Source organism: Stegodyphus dumicola, chromosome 11 (genome assembly GCF_044657685.1).
Source record: "Stegodyphus dumicola isolate Sdum_Otavi_A_Nest chromosome 11, ASM4465768v1".
Classification (NCBI taxonomy): domain Eukaryota; kingdom Metazoa; phylum Arthropoda; class Arachnida; order Araneae; family Eresidae; genus Stegodyphus; species Stegodyphus dumicola.
The window spans coordinates 85,717,409-85,734,051 of NC_140778.1; the positions used below are offsets into that span (position 1 = coordinate 85,717,409).

Consider the following 16,643-nt stretch of genomic DNA (forward strand, 5'->3'; position numbering starts at 1 on the left):
TGATTCTTTTCAGGGGGCACATTGTCATAATTTCTTTGATTATATTGTTATTTCCAAATCAAATATTGCTTTCTTTTGAAGAATAGTTATTTATTAAACATTGCATAGTTAATGAATGTTTTTTATGTAATGTTTGTACTTTTCTTATATCATCTCAAAATTTTTCTCCACAGTTTTCTTACTCTATATGAGTATTATCGTTTGTACTAAAATTAAAATCTAATTATTATTAAAAAATGCAGTGGTAAAATTTGCAATAATATATATCTTTTTCCTCTTTTTTTCTTTTATTTAAATGGATTAAAGGATGAATTGTGTTTTTTGTAATAAAAAATAACCATATGAAATTGTTTTTATTGAAAAAATGTAACAAAATATTTCATCTCTTGTTGGGCTGTCTTCTTGTTGGGCTGTCTAATTAAGTCCAGTTTATTTAATCTGTCTAATTTCACATCTTATGTGTGTGTATATATGTAAGATATAATGAAATACAATAGCTGCTTTAAAAAAATAACTGGCAACCTCAAAATTAATGATTCTAGATTTGGTGCTCTTCCCCTAAATTCATCCGTTCTCCTAAATTCGAGGTCTTTCAATGTTATGTAACAGTACATGAAAAGGGCAACAAAAACTAATATTAACCGATCATAGCTTGTCTCTAGAATTGCACCTACTTTGGTATAAATACTTCTGGCGAGCTAATTATGTTATTCTTCTGCTATCTTCTACATTGCTAATATCTTTCCACTTTGTTTCTTTAAAAATGCCATGACGTATATATTGCAATTTGTGTTTCATAGATTCAAGTTATTTAATTATCTTTAAACAATTCTTGTTTTATGTATGACCTTTTTTCACGTTTTCTCGGTTTTTATAACCATTTTCCAGAGAGAGAAATAGGATGACCTTTAAAATTATTTTGGAACTAAATTTATTTTAAATTATGTTCCGACTTTTCACTTCATAATCAATATATAGATAATATATATATAGAGAGAAATAACTAACTATTTCTCATTATAAAGATCTTGTTTCATTTTTGATGAACTTATGTGCTGTTAACTGCAAAGATATCTTTGTAAGACATTCTCCTCTACCAGTTATTATTACTTTTTTTTTTTGGAATCTATAGTATGATAATGAAGTTTTCATAATTCTCCTCAAACTGTAGGTATTGTACATCATAGAGTTTTCTTGTTTTGTTGTATATTGTTTTTAATGTGATTTTGTAAAAATAAAAATGTTTTGCATAGGGTTCTGAAAGAAAAAAAAATATAACTGACATTTTTTAATTATTTCTCTTTTTAGTCCCATAGTGCCAGCATGACAAGTGTTTACAGTGCTGCGGGTTGTCACTATGGTTATGTCACTGTCAGTGGAGATGTTCTTTTCGGGCTGAATTACAATCAGAAATCACAAATGATGGAAGTATTTGTTAAGCAGTGTCGAAATCTAGCAGCTGTTGACATTCGACGTAATAAGTCTGATCCGTAAGTGGAAATTCATTTATATTTTACAATGTCTGTATATTTAAACTGAAATATTTTTCACTTGAAAGAACTTAAAGTTAGCTACTTCTCTCTTTATAGGATTTATTTTATTCTAATTTCTCTCTTCCTCCTATTTTCCCTTTTCCTTTCTTATTCTTATTTTAATTCTGGAAAGAGATTCCAGTTCGAGAAGGTATTTTTAGAATTTAGATTAGTAACAAGGAAATATTTTTATCACATCTTTTCGACATAGTTTTTTATGACATAGCTCGCGAGGCTGTGCCGTAATCACATAAAGCAAACCAAATCATTCATTAAGATATTTTCATCATTACAGAAAGTAAGAAAGCAACATATATTAAATTATAAGCTATTATATACAAAATGACAAAACAATCTTATTGACCAGATGATTGATTTCTATTTATGTAATATAATTACAGTGAACTTCTATTTTATTGGGATAATATTTGGTAAAATGTTTGTGGTTAATTAAAATCACAGTTAATCCAAGAACATTTTAAAAAAAGACATAAGAAAGAAAAAAAAATATTATAATTCACCTAAAAATAACATTTACAAATAAATTTATTTGGTTACACAAATAAAGCACTATTCAACACACACAAAAAAAAAAAAAAAAGTACTGTAAATAACATAAAAAAGTTACTCTTCTGTTATTGGGACTAGATTCAGAAATGCATGTATGTATTCATATGTGCATATATGTGTGTATACACATGCATGATAAGTATATGCATATAAACATATACCTGCAAACATACATAGATTTCTAAATCTGGTCCTGATATAACAGAAGAATATCGAAAAAATTATCATTAAAAATGAAGAAGCTAGATTATAAATGGCATTAACACACTGAGTGGCACTACATTAAAAAAATGTTGTTTTTGACTGCTATAGTTTTTGTTTAAGATAAAATAAATGTTCTGTAATGTAATATAGTATTTGTAATATATAATAATATATTTATATCTGTTTTTAGTCCATAATTCATTTGTATTCATCTGAATACATAAGGTGAAAAAGTCAATGTGGACAAAATATATATTGTATGTATTTGGATACAAATGGTGCTTAATGTATTAAACAATGATATTTTCAAAGTGCTGATGGCTTGTGATAGGATTTTTCTCTTAGTTCTGCAATAAATTAAACTTAACTTTTTCCTGTCTCCTTTCTCCCTCTCTCTTCCCCCCTTTTGTAAACATGATTTAATAAATTCATTTTATGTAAATCAGGTGTTGACTGTATCTAAGAAAATTCAGTACAATCAAATCTGTCTTTATTATATACTAATGGGGTGAATGCTTTTGTCCATTATAAGGGAGTAATGACTAACTGAGAGTACATTGCTCTTCCACTTCAAAAATGTATTGGGTTATAAGAATTGTTTGTGAATTGGGAGTGTCCATTAATGGATAGTCAACTATATATATAAATATTCGTACGTCATTACAGTGGGAATAATGTTACATTGTGGACATTTCCAAAATTAATCTTATGTTCACATGGTTTCCCATGTCCACAAATTTGATAAAAGTTTTTTCAGGTTTGTTTCCTGTAAATTCCAAAAGGTGCTGTAAGTAAATATGAGATCAGTGCAAATATTTAATTATGTTATCAGTTTGAAAATTTTAATTCAAATATCTTATAAGCTTCTAGATTCTGAGATTATAAGTTCTCACTAAGGAAATGAAAATTAAAATAGGATATATTCTTAGACATTCAGGACTTGGATGTCATGATAAATCTAATATTAAACATTAGCAGTAGTCTCTAATATAATTGAATGTCTCATTAGCGAATGTGTGAGAATGAAGGTTTCTGACTGTTACAGGGGAGTAAAGAGAAGTATGATGTCTGATATAGGTTATAGATATAACTGATATAACTGTTAGTTTATCTTACCTGCAGGAGATTTAAAACTATTTGAATAAGAATACCATAAGACAAGTATCATTAATAATTCCATATAATTACAATTAATATTTTTGAAATTAATTTATTTTAAATTCAAAGAAAATCTTTGTATAAATTTTGAGAATTGACATTTGCATAGCAATTTTGCATATCAGCTTGCAAAATGGATGTCTGAAATTTTCTAGAATTTCTAACTAACTGTACACTCATCCTGTAAAGAAAGTTCTTTCCACATTAAATGTGCTGTTAAAAGAGAGGCTTCATTTTCTTTTTCAGGATGTATTCATTCTATCTTGCTGTTCTTTTGTCTAAAAATGGGATACCTTTAAAAACGTTAGTCAGCACTTTTCCCTATCCTTTATCAAGAGTCTGTGTTATCAGAAGATGCTTTATTTTAAAAATGTGGGGATTGAAAAGCTCCATTAATGCCTTCTAAGAGTTCCTGCATCAAGTCTATTTAATCCTTTAAGAGACACTTCACTTTAGTTAAATGCTCACTAAATTGTAGTGTCTCTTAGGGGAGGTTCAAAACTGAGAATATAATGAACATTAATTTTGTTTCTTTATGGGGATTTTGCTAAAAAGGCTTGATTTTGTTTTTAGATTGTATTGATAAATATCAGAAATCAAATTTTTCTGTATTCTTTATATACAAAGAATAATAATACTAATGCAATTTTTAATGTGCAGAAACTTAAAATCATATTTTTTCCATTTATATACATTCACATATAACACACACATATATATTTCAAGAGATAAATATATCAGTTATAGCAAAAGATAAATAACACAGAATTAAATAATCATTGTATATATCTTATGCATTTATTCATTTATATATAGACACACATATATGGATACTTAGTATATGGATACTTAGTTTCACAATAAAATAGTAAAGTTAAATTAAATGTAAATAATTCTCTTGCACCATTGCTGCAAGGGATGAAATTTGATTTTAACAAATATTCTCTATATGTATAAAGTAAATATAATTAAAATTTTATTAAGAAATTTAAATTGCAAAGAAATAAAAATAAATAATTATTATTGCTGCTAATTTACAATATCATTTAAATTCAAAGAACATATATAAATAAATTGCACGTGTCTAAAACCATGAAAAAAATTATTCCAAAAAATTGCATAAGTCAATAATTGTTGAGCAGGCAGGAAACGGACTTATCAAGGGAAACTTGCCCCCTAACCTAACTCTTCAATTACTCAATTCATGTTTCATCATCCGTATAGGCAAGGGTAAAATTCAAAACCAAAAGAAAAACATAATAATGTAAATTACTAAAAAATAAATTTAAACAGTGGAATTTTGAAAAAATAGCAAGTAAATCACTAGAATTAAAATTCATTAAAAGTCAATTAAGAGTAGAAAACTAAATTTTTTAGAAAACCAAATTAAGAAACTCTTGCCTGCGAGAAACTTCCCCAACATGAATATGTATGTAAACCTAAAATAAATTATATGCAACTATCAAAATATAAAAATAATAATAATAAAAAGGCTAGTAAATAGCAAGTTTTAATTTAACTTACCTAGACATATTTGAATTTCTGAGTTAAGCATTTGCTAAACTTTTTGAGTTGAGTAGTTCTTTACTGCTGACTGTAAGAATAGATGGCTCTAACAATGTAAAGTTGAATTTTCAAAAGTTTATGAGGAGAAGAAACAAGTGAATAATCTTTAGTACTATTATCTTGTTTATATTTTATGTTGCTGAAATTTATTGAAATCCTTACTGAAGGTAGCAAAATACATTTAAGAGAGTTGTATTTTCTATTATTTCTGCATTGTTTGACTTAGTTACCTCCTGTTTCCATAGTGAAATTTAGATACTAAATATAATCTTTTTTTGGTACTTTTCCGTTTTGCCGGCGCAAACCTTGCCATTTCCCTTTCTCCAGCGCAAATCTCGCCAAGCAGACCTTATTAGCAACAACACACAGTAAACACATAAAAAAATGTTAAGAAATGTTAATTCTAAGAATTTTAAACTTTTATTATTATTTTGGAGGCATAAATATTTTAATATCGTTTAGAATTTTTTCAAATGGTTCTTTTGTGTCTTTTCGCCACATAAATTCGGAGAGGTAACTTTCCAGATGATGCCAAGCAGTTCCTCTGTATTTCTTATTCCGCCATTTTGCGCTTCCCCATAGTCTTTCAATTTTTTGCGTGTGCGTTCCAGTTTCTGGATCTACAAAATTGTATTTATGGTTCACTTTGAAATGTTCGAAACTTTCCTCTTCCAGTTTTTCAGTGCAATATGATTTTCATGAATCGGAATATATTGTAGTTCCTTTTTCGATGTTTTCATTTATTGCCTCTAATATAATACTCATGGATCGGTTTGGCACCATCACAAGGAAACATTCGTTTGTTTCACGACAAACTCCACCAAAGATCCACTGTTGTGGTAAAATCCGTCCTGCGTTGTTTTTGCACTTCGTGAACATACTTTCATCCACTTCAACGATCATACCAGGGCCTCCTATTTTGCGTTGTTGACTTTTAAGTAAAGAATCCACACAAACCTCTCGCATGTAGTTATTCCAATCCACAACTCTTCCGTGACTGATTTCCAACTGCTTTTCACACCATTTAACTGAAGTTAATTCTTCACTCCAACCATAAATGAATCTTAAACACTTCAAGAAACTCAATCTCGATGATTCAAACCATGTGCCTTTCCGTATACTTCTTTTACTGCGGCAAGTTGAAAGGTTGCAACGCCATTGAATTTCGTCTCCGAAATATAATTTCATTTCATGATTATTTTCACAAATAGCAATGTTAGGCAAAACGCCTTACAAAAATCTGATTCTCTCAGGAATTATCTACATTAATTTCAAGTTAAATCTCAGTATGGAATACGAGTTTAAATGCAAGAATTATTTCAATATTATAATTAAAAAAATTCTATGTAACTGTATGCCAATATTGAAAAAAAAAGGTAAATCTGATAATAAATCTCAGCGACTTGTTTTGAAAAAGTGCCGTGAAAGGTTATCAGCGAAGATATTTGCTTTGGCATCAGTTCTACCATTTTCGGCAACTTTATCGCTTGCGCCGGCGAAATGGGAAATTGCGCCGGCCAAACGGAAAAGTACCCCCTTTTTTTTAAAAATAATAGATTATTTTGGATATTTAACTGCTGCTTGCTTATTTAATATATTTAAGCATTTCAAGGAAATAAACTTAACTGAAAAATAAAAATAAGAATTAAGATATTGTAACAGTTAAATTAATGCACTATAAAATATATTCATTTTGTACTATGATTCAAGTAACTTATGCATGTTATGTTTTGCATCTTTATAGGTATGTTAAATGTTACCTACTTCCTGACAAGACCAGGAGTGGAAAAAGAAAAACAAAAACAAAAAAGAATACTCTTAATCCCGTTTTCAATGAATTACTTAGGGTATTATGAATTTATTTATTAAATTAAGCAAAACAGTTGTACCACAAATTCAAAAAATTGTGTTTTTGCTTATGAAAGATTTATATGCAAAATGTAAGATGAGTCAGAAATATGGCTATATATTTGATTGCTGCATCATGTCATGACAATATAATGGCTATGGGAAGTGAAATAGTGCCATTGGAAGGTGAAAATAGTGCTATGAGAAACAATGCGAACCAGACTTGATTTAGTGTTTTTCTTTCCTCCTATGGGCTATTAATGAATGCTTTCTTAATTCATATTGATGTTGCTACAACAGATTACTACAAGTTCTTTTGGGAGATTTTCTGTTTTGGATATTTCCCATTATAAGTAGTCATCCCCCGCACATTGGACAGAATAGTGCTACATTAGAAATTACATGTTTCATAGACTCATGGTCATTGTGGTATAAAACTCCCACTATGCAGCAGTTGCTACTTCATGTTCGGTGGCATCTGAGCTAGCAAAATAAACTCACACAGGTGACTCAATGAAAATAAATTGATGGTTATTCATCATTTCCCCACTACAATGTATCATAGTTTTCCACTTTTTTTCCCCCCCCCCTAACTGCTTCCTTTTAAAAGTTTTTTTACTTAGTTCCCTCTTCGAACAGTGTCTTATTAGAACAATTGTACTCAATATATGATACATGTACCACTAAGGATAAATGAAAAATAACCATTAATGAAAGAAAGTAGCAAAGTTAACACTTTGCTACTTTCTATTTGATAAATGCTGACAAAAAAATATATTGTGAGTTTCAGTTTGTCATTAAATAAAAGGGAAGAACTGAGAGGATTTTCGATATGACTGTTATTGACCATAATGTATACGAAAGTAAAGTAATTAGTAGAAACTAGCCCCAGCACACTTGTCATATTATTCGATTTCTTTCACAATTTAGATTTTCCTCTTTTAAATTTGTTAAATGTAAAGTATTGTTTGTATAAAAATGGATAAATGGCTAAAAAGTAGATCTTTTCACTAAACTAAAAGTATCATGGATAACTCGATTTAGTGTCTAAGACGAGATCAATTTAAAGATGATCTATTACTGTTAAGATTGAAATTTCACTGTGATGAATGACTTCAAGGATTTGCCAATTTATTCTGTAGTTTTTCAAAAATAAATAAATTCAATTTGGAATTATAGGATAGTCCCCTAATTTTTTTTTTTTCAAAATGTCTGAAAAACTGATTCTGTTATCACAAAGTTATATTTTGGGGATCGAGTATTGGGAAAATTCTGAACAAAATATAAAGAGCAAAATAAAATAAGGGTAAAAAGGATGATAACTGACCTAAATGAATTACAAGAGTCACTTAAACATTACTTGCTCTATGAAGAAAGTAAGAAAATGAAATTTCAGATCCTCTTGATGAAGATCTGTTTAAAGCAACTTCAAAATTATCATTCTTTGAAAAAATAAGGATTACTTATTGATTGTATGCTTTGACCTTATTTATTGTAGTTTATTAAATTTATTGTATTAAAAACAGAGGTGTAGCTGGGGTTTTCAGCACCTGGGGAAAATAGAGGATTTTACGGCCGTTTCTGTGTGCCAAAAATGGAAAAGATTTCATGCTATGCCCAAGGACAGATGTAACCCCTTGCCCCACTCTAGCTATGCCACTGATTAAAAAAAGTTATATAATAGGAAGATAGATATCTTATGGGAATACTAGAGGAGATAGGGTTTCATAAAATCTTGGAGGTATGATTACAGTCTTATTGCAGAAGACAAAATGTTGGAAAGTACTGTTCAAGGTACTTTCTGAATAGGATCTGTAGGCTTTAACTGACAAAAAAGAATTTTGCTCTTTATTGCATTTGCACTTCATCAGATTATTAATTAAAATTCATAATGGCCAGAATCATAGCAATACCTGGCAAGAATCGTAGCAATTAAACGATTTTCAAAGCATTTATATTAATAAACCTGACAAAGCATGTACTGATAGTTATATATATATATATATATATATTGAAAGAATGTGTTATTTATCTGTATGAATTATTGTTCCAAATTTTAATATGTTAGACGGATTACATTTCCTGTAATATATAATTATAATTACATTTCCTGTAATAGTGAAATGAACCTACATGCAATTTGAGCCAGCATATATGAAGAATCAGTTGGTGTGATTCTTATATACTTGCATGATTGTAATATTTGGTTAGTCAAGAATTTGTTTAAATGCTTTTTTTTTTAAAGTGGTTAATTTTCCAAGTGTGTTTTTATTGCTTATTTGTTTTTCAATGCCTCTTCAGATTATTAGTGCACCCTCTCTAAGATCTCTTCACCGCCTAGTTGGATAACTGTGATAAACATTAACAATTACATCTCTTTTAGATCTATAGCTATATTTCTGACTAATCATATATTTCTGTAATCTAAGTTAAATTACATAATGAAACCTGAATATATCTGGTGAATGGATATTCACAATCTGTGTTTCCACTTCCTTGCATGACGTTGCATTGATTTAAACAGATGCATGGCATCTGTTCCTTGGAAGGCATCAGCCCACCAGCATGCGAGCAGTAAAATCGCTGAACACTGCTAGTTCGGTCTGAGGTTCGGATCCTCCAAATGGACTGGCTTCATGGCGTTTTTGTGGTTATCCCCATGTGTAACATGTATATGATTCATCTATAAAGGCAAAAATGTTTGGTTAAAATTGTTTCCTTTAGAAACTCCTCCATGAAGGCCTCCCTCCCCTTAGGCAGATAGCCCTGAAGGCTTCTGTTACACAGCATCAAAAGAACATGCGAACAATGTTCTGATGTTTTAGATTCTGTCCCAATTAAAGAATGAAACATGAGTAAGCAAAAGCTAGGCAATTCCTAGTCACCTAATTCTGTTGAGCAATAACATTAATATAGTCTGTTGCCATTAACACTAAGAAAAATAATCACATATTAAAAGTCAAACTCAGGGGATAAATTCAGAATTTCATCGATAAAGACGACAACAATAGGTTAAAATCGTTTCCTCTTTGAAAACTTTTTTAAGTGCCCCCCCCAAAATATATTTACAGTACTGTCTGCTCGATTATGTTAGCAAGCTAATTTCAAAATGTAATGCTAAAGTTCCATGCTCAGCATCAAGTTTATAACTCACTTCTTTGAACAATCTATTTTGAATAAATGAATTTTGAACAATCTATTTTGAAGTAATTAGGAATGAATAGAATTTAGTTTTTCAAACAAATTTCATTACGCATTTATAATGTAAAGCACTTATACATAATGCTTACTGCTGCTGATGTAGCAATAGATTTAAAAGAAAGTTCAGAAAGTCAGCATCCTTCATATGCAATGTGATGAAACCAATCATGGCACGAGCTTCAAATCCTGCGAACAGGCTGGCTGCGTGGACATTTTCAGAGTTTTTCTCCACGTGTAACGTGTATGTCCCTTAGAAAGTCCTATATGAAGGCATCCCTCCGCTTAGACAGATAGCCCTCGAGGCTTTGCCGTAATCGCATAAAACCCAAACCTCGGACGGCACCACTGATAAACTGAGATTCTGAATAGAAGAGAAACATTCCAATAAAAATTGTCAAAAATATTTTTGCTTCTAAGAAGAACGACCAATGATAAGTTAGATTGTTAGCTGTTGTTAATATCTTAACCTAACATAGATTGTTAAGTTGATCAGTTTTTTCTATATAAATGAATAAATACGAAGTAAAAAACAGTAAAAAAACTAGTCTGTTTTAGCTGACGGCAGCAACAAGTGGTGGTAATAATGCAAAATGAAATAAAATTTTAAAAAGAAATTAAAAGATACATTTATTATTTATCCTTTATTCAATTCGGAATAAACCACACACACACACACCAAAGAAGTAGAAGGAAAAAAAAAAAAAAAATACAGAAACACAGTGGCACACTTATGCCAAAAATGAAAATCAAATTTGCGTCTTTCACTGCATCCTCGTTAGGAAGTTGGTGTCACAAAATAAATAAATAAATAAGTAAAATAGTCTGTTTCTGAACTGACAAAGATACAAATTAAAGTTGAAAAATAATCTTATAAATTTTTTGTTTATTGAAGATTATTTTTGGATTTTTTCCAAGTTTTTATTTTGTTTTATTTACTTCATCATATTTGGCAAGAAAACTTTTTTTTATTTTTTCTTCAAGAAGTCCGCAGGACACTTGTAATTCTTTTGCCATTTTTCACGTGGAAAAAAATGTTTACAGCTGTGTGTAATTCATTTGCTGACATCAGAACATTTGTCTTTTTTTTCGTCATTGCCATTACATCTCTATCAAAAAATCCGCAAATCAGTAAGAAAAACAATAAACATAAGATTAAAAAGCTGTGCCCTCTCTTGGCCATCAACATGAAACTGTAGCAGGAGATGACTATGACCAAGAAAATGGTTAGAGTGAAAATAAGTTGATATTTAAAAGTTTCTGTAAAAGAGGTTTAAGCTGTGAATTCATCTTTTGGGATAATTTTGGGCTTTAGTCATTGAAATCAAAAGTGCAAAGAAAATAATTTAGTGTTATTTGAAAAAGTTTTAACTAACCAAATATTTAATGTAATTCAGTTAAAGAAGCCTGATTTATTGCTAAAAGTTAACATAAATTAGTCAGAAGGAACATTAAGTTTGAATTATTTAGAGATATTTAAAGTGTGAGTGATTGAAGTTTTAATTCATTCATTTTAATTACATTTAGAATTTACAAATGTAAAACACTATATTTAGCAGATTTAATCATCATGAATCATCATGTTAATTTCTTTATATCATGGTAAATATGGCATTAATTTACAATAGCTGAATTCACAGTTTTGTTTATGGTATTAGTAATTTATTCTTTTACAGTTTCCAGTGCTAAAGCATGAGCTAGAATCTCGAACTCTATGGTTATCCGTGTGGAATAGTGATCTTTTTGGCCGTAATGATTTCCTTGGAGAAATAACTTTGCCGCTTGGATATCGCCTTTTAGACTCCCCTACCCTCAGGTGGTACCCTCTTCAAGAACGAGTAAGTGCATGCATCTCTAATTAGCATCTTAATAAGGCATGGACTTTTGATATGCTTTCAGTCTTTTGAAAATTTATAGAAAATTGTAGAATCTTCATCATATGAAGTCAAAATTTTTTTAAACGTAGTGCAAAAAATATGGATTTTTTTTCCTTTTCTGTAAAACATCTGAAGCCATCGTCTTGATGGGTTGAATTACAGTCGAGAATCTAAGACATTTAACCTATTTTTTATAAATAATAGTTCAATATTTTGAACTGAGAATAATTTCTCACCAATAAACATTTAACCATGATATAGTATTTTTATGAGCATATGTAATAAGATTTAAAAAGTCATTCTAAATAAAACTAAATTATATTAGCACTCTTTGTAATAAACTAACCTAAGTATATGAGAATATATTTTTAAAGTTATACATAGCTGTGAAGACAAAATAAAATTTGTAAATTACATTAATTTAGAACAGAAAGGATACATTCAGTTTTGTTTTCCATTGATTAATAAGCTATAATAGGTAATTTTTTAACTTTCAAATTGCAGTCAATATAAATTATTTTTAACTGCATTTTCAAGAAGATGATTTTTTGCATTTGTTGCATATATCAGTTCTGCTTTTATTGTATTTTTCAATTTGGTATTGTAGCAAAAAATTTTATTCTTGATCAGAAATGTGTGGATCAGCATGTATAATGAACAGTACTTGGTTATTATTGGTTTTCACCGAAATTCGTTGGAAATCGCTGTAGGATTCACCACTGTGTAATTCTAAGTTGGATGTGAAGAATCCTAAGAACTAGCAAGCGAATAATTGCTTGAGTTCGTGAGACAGTAAATAAACTTGGTAAGGGTTAAAAGACCCTTTATTATTCAAATAAGATTTAACAGAACTCCGTCTTGGAGTTGTACAATAAAGCTGACACTCGGGCTTCAACTTAAGAGACTAAGAAATAAACTAAATTAATCTTAACTAGAAAGATACAGCTGAAGCTATCAAAATTCTAACAGAGTTGTCCCCTTAATGCTAATTGAAATGAAGCTATCAATGGTCTAAAGTACGGCGAGCGTAGTAATAGCTTACGAGAGAGTAGCCTAAAAAAGGCAGATATGTGCAGCCAGAATATCTGGTATTTCTTTCACTAAGACAGTAGAACTTTGCGGTTAGATACCGATCTTCTTCATTACGTTCTGGCTGGAAGTGGTAAGTTGAAATTAAGAAGCAGTAGGAAAGGAAGTTCAACTCAAAATTTAACTGTTAGTAAAATTAACATAATCCTTACATCGCAATAATTTTTGTTTTTTGTAAGGATTTTGCTTCTCATAGCAACTTTGTACATATACCAAATGTTAATTGCAACCAAATCTAAAATATTAGAGAGCATGATCATTGATCATCTATGATTTCCTGCTTTTATTGAATAGTTTCTAGTTTATCAAGAATTTCAGTACCATTTTTTATAGAATTATTAAAGCCAAAATTTTGAGTAATTTCTTAGCATGATCTGCAAGGTCAACGATGTGATTGATAGTACTTCTTGAGCATACAAAAGACCCAAATAAGCTCAGATTAATTTAATGACATTGATCTGTTGTTATATTATTATTTGTATTGGTTCATTGGTAATGGTATTGCCATCTCTTGAAACTTGTTTATAACTTACTTTAAAATTACACAGGTACTTATATACACAATAAAACAAAGCTAAAGCACTTATTCACAAAATAGCAATTTTATGTCATTGTTTTAAACCTGTCTGGTTGTTGGCTTTACCGAAAACAACCAGAGCAGAAGAGTACTCTCTGCTTAAGAGGTATACAATAGTTTTTTTTTTTAAGCCCAAACGGACAATTTGGCCAGCAGGGCTATTAATTTTGTTTTAGTATTTTGCGTCATCCACTATAAAACAGCGTTTCACTTTTCAAATTGTTGCCACCAAATATTAGAGCCTTGCATTATATTTATAGAAATTAAATAATGAAGAATCTGCATGAATTCTGTATGTTACGTGAATGTACTCAGTCTTGTATGTATGTTTTCTCATATTGTGAAAGAACAACAGCACCTAGAGACATCAAATTTTCAATAATGTAGTCCTCCACTCTAATATGGGCATCTGGAAGGCCAAATTTGGAATTTGTTTTATTATCTTGTAATGTTGCGTGCTCTCAACCTGCACGCAACAATAGTGGTGACTGCTATGAACTGGAAAGTACACAAAGTCTTGAGAAGGGTTTAAATCCCTTTTTATTCAACTTTAGAAATTACAGATGCGTGATCTAGACGCTCACAAACTACGCCGACCCGGCGGTAAAATAAAAATAAGAAACTAAAAATGAATAATAACAAGTGACTACCTACGAGGTTCTCTAAACATAACCAACCTAACCGCGTTCTAAGATACCGCTGATAATGCAGCAAACTTCTGAATATTACGTTGAAAGATTTAACTATCTGCCAAGGCAAGCACACAGGCCGAAATGCGCAGTTCTTCAATTTCTACCTAGCCACCTCCACGCTCGTGAAGCAAGAAAGCTCGTTTTCGAACTCGTTTCCCTTCTATTTAACTCAGAATACTTCTGCTGACTATTTTGAATACTTTGCGCGTTCTACTAACATTTACATACTCTGGCATTGGCAATTCCAGGGGAAAGTAAGGCTTGACAGGAAAGATAGTTTAAACTTAAAATAAATGTTAGTTAAAATAAATATAAACCCTACAATCTACTTCATATTTCATAAAACTTTAAACCAATTTTTAATAAATAAAGGTAATGCATTAAAATATGATACATTAAACATTACAATATGTTAAAAGGTAATACATTAAACACACAAAATGTTAAAAAATGCCCCCTTCGGCGTAATATAAAAATTTCAGTCCCCCTCCCATAAATGAATAAAGTTTTGTAAAACATATAAGCATATAACGTTAGAGTAAATCTGAAATCATCAGAATGGCAGTATGTATACACTTATGTATACATTACAGATTTTAAACTCAGAAAATAATTGATAATTGTGCAAAATGCCGAAAAATTAATTAAACAATCAAGATAACACAGGATTAATATCTTTTCATATTGGCATACTAACAGGAGAGAAAATTTTTAAGTTTTTAAAAATCAGAACTGAAACAAAATTAAATTAATAAAACAAAATTCATGCAGTAATAAATAAATTGTTGAAAATTCTTTCATCTTTGTCTAGGATGAAGCCGAAAGAATTTTCAGCAGACTCGCATTTCTGGATTATATCTGGATGAGAATCAAAATTAATACAAGAAAATTAAAATTAAAAAATTGAAATCAATCAAATGATAATAAGTCAGTATAAAATAGTTCTTTAAAACTAAAACTATGTTAAATAATATCAAATTTTATCACAATTTAACAAAAATGTTTCAGAGATCATGTCAGGGTCAATATTTGTTTTCTTAAATATTATCCCTGTATGTCCATTCCAATTACATCTTTAATTTAAGCTTAAAAATTTATGAAAGCAGTTTTCACACTGTGCATATGGATGATTCTGATTTAAAAAGTAAAAGAAATATGAACCATTTAGAATAAAATTTTGGCTTGAATTTCTTCATCGTTTTTAAAGGGGAGTGGGGGGAGCTGTTTTAACTATGGTGAAACCATTAATCATTAAAATGAACAAAATTAAAATTTACTTATGAAAACCTGAATTTCGTAAATAATAGGCATGGAAATTACCAAAATCAGTAAAGTTACTCAGCAGTATCTTTATAAATGTTCTTATAAAAGTCTGGTACTTTCTGTTTAGAGCTGATAAAAAGACTATTTTATGCAGCATATTTTTACAAATCCCTTCTTATCAATGTTATTGAAACAGTTTCCATTAAAGTTGAAACCTTATTTGATAAACTGTGTAATTATAAATTTATGTTTTGGATCTTAAAGAAATAAAATATGTAGCCATGTTTTTAAATACCTATATAGGGCTCACAACATTTGAAGATTTTTCAAATTTTTAAACTAGATATACTTGAAACTAATTAATTAATTTTTCATTTTTTGATAATCCATATTTTGATATTATTTCAGTAATTGTATTCACTTTCATAATTTTGGGGTCATTTTGTTTCCAGATGGAATCTCTAACAAGTCCCTTGAACTACAAAGGCGAGTTATTTCTTGCCTTGAAATATGTGCCAAGGGACTTAAGTCTGGAGTCTCGTTTCCGGCCCGCTCCCGTAATCTCTCTGCGAGGAGCACTTCATGTACTGGTGAAAGAAGCCAGAAATATCTCTATTAATAGGAGCAGTGGTGCTTTGGATGCCTTTTGTAAAAGGTAGATATTTCATGTGTGATTTTATAAATAAGATACGAAATGCAGTATCTCACGTACAATTCAGATTAAGAGCTTTTGCAATATTGGAAGCATAAAAGAGCTTAATAGTCTCTTTATGTATTTCTGTATGTTTTTATGTGTGTAATTCTTATTGTTTTAATGTATCATAAAGTCGTCTGTGTAAGCTCCACTTTTACTGAACTCTCAGTATAGTTTTAGTGTGTGAATTCTTTATTTGTTCTGATATGTAAATTATGCATGTGCCAATAAAATACCAAGACTTTTATTTTTCAATCTAAGCATCAAGGACAAAGCTTAGTTTATTGTAAATTCATTCTGATCCTGTCTCCGAGCGTGGTAAAATTAGCTTGATATTTGTCATGAACATTATGTACACTGCTAAAAAAAAAATGG

The 16,643-nt window shown here is 29.9% G+C and overlaps 1 protein-coding gene across 1 annotated transcript in view; it reads left to right on the forward strand.

Annotated features, from left to right (window-relative positions):
* Positions 1–16,643, forward strand: part of LOC118187697 (uncharacterized) — a 532,717-nt gene that overhangs the window by 499,169 nt on the left and 16,905 nt on the right. Inside the window, exons 7-10 of the mRNA XM_085826955.1 lie at positions 1,309–1,490; positions 6,775–6,877; positions 11,753–11,914; positions 16,027–16,229. Coding sequence (XP_085683081.1) covers positions 1,309–1,490; positions 6,775–6,877; positions 11,753–11,914; positions 16,027–16,229 — 650 coding nt within the window. The remainder of the gene's footprint in view (positions 1–1,308; positions 1,491–6,774; positions 6,878–11,752; positions 11,915–16,026; positions 16,230–16,643) is intronic.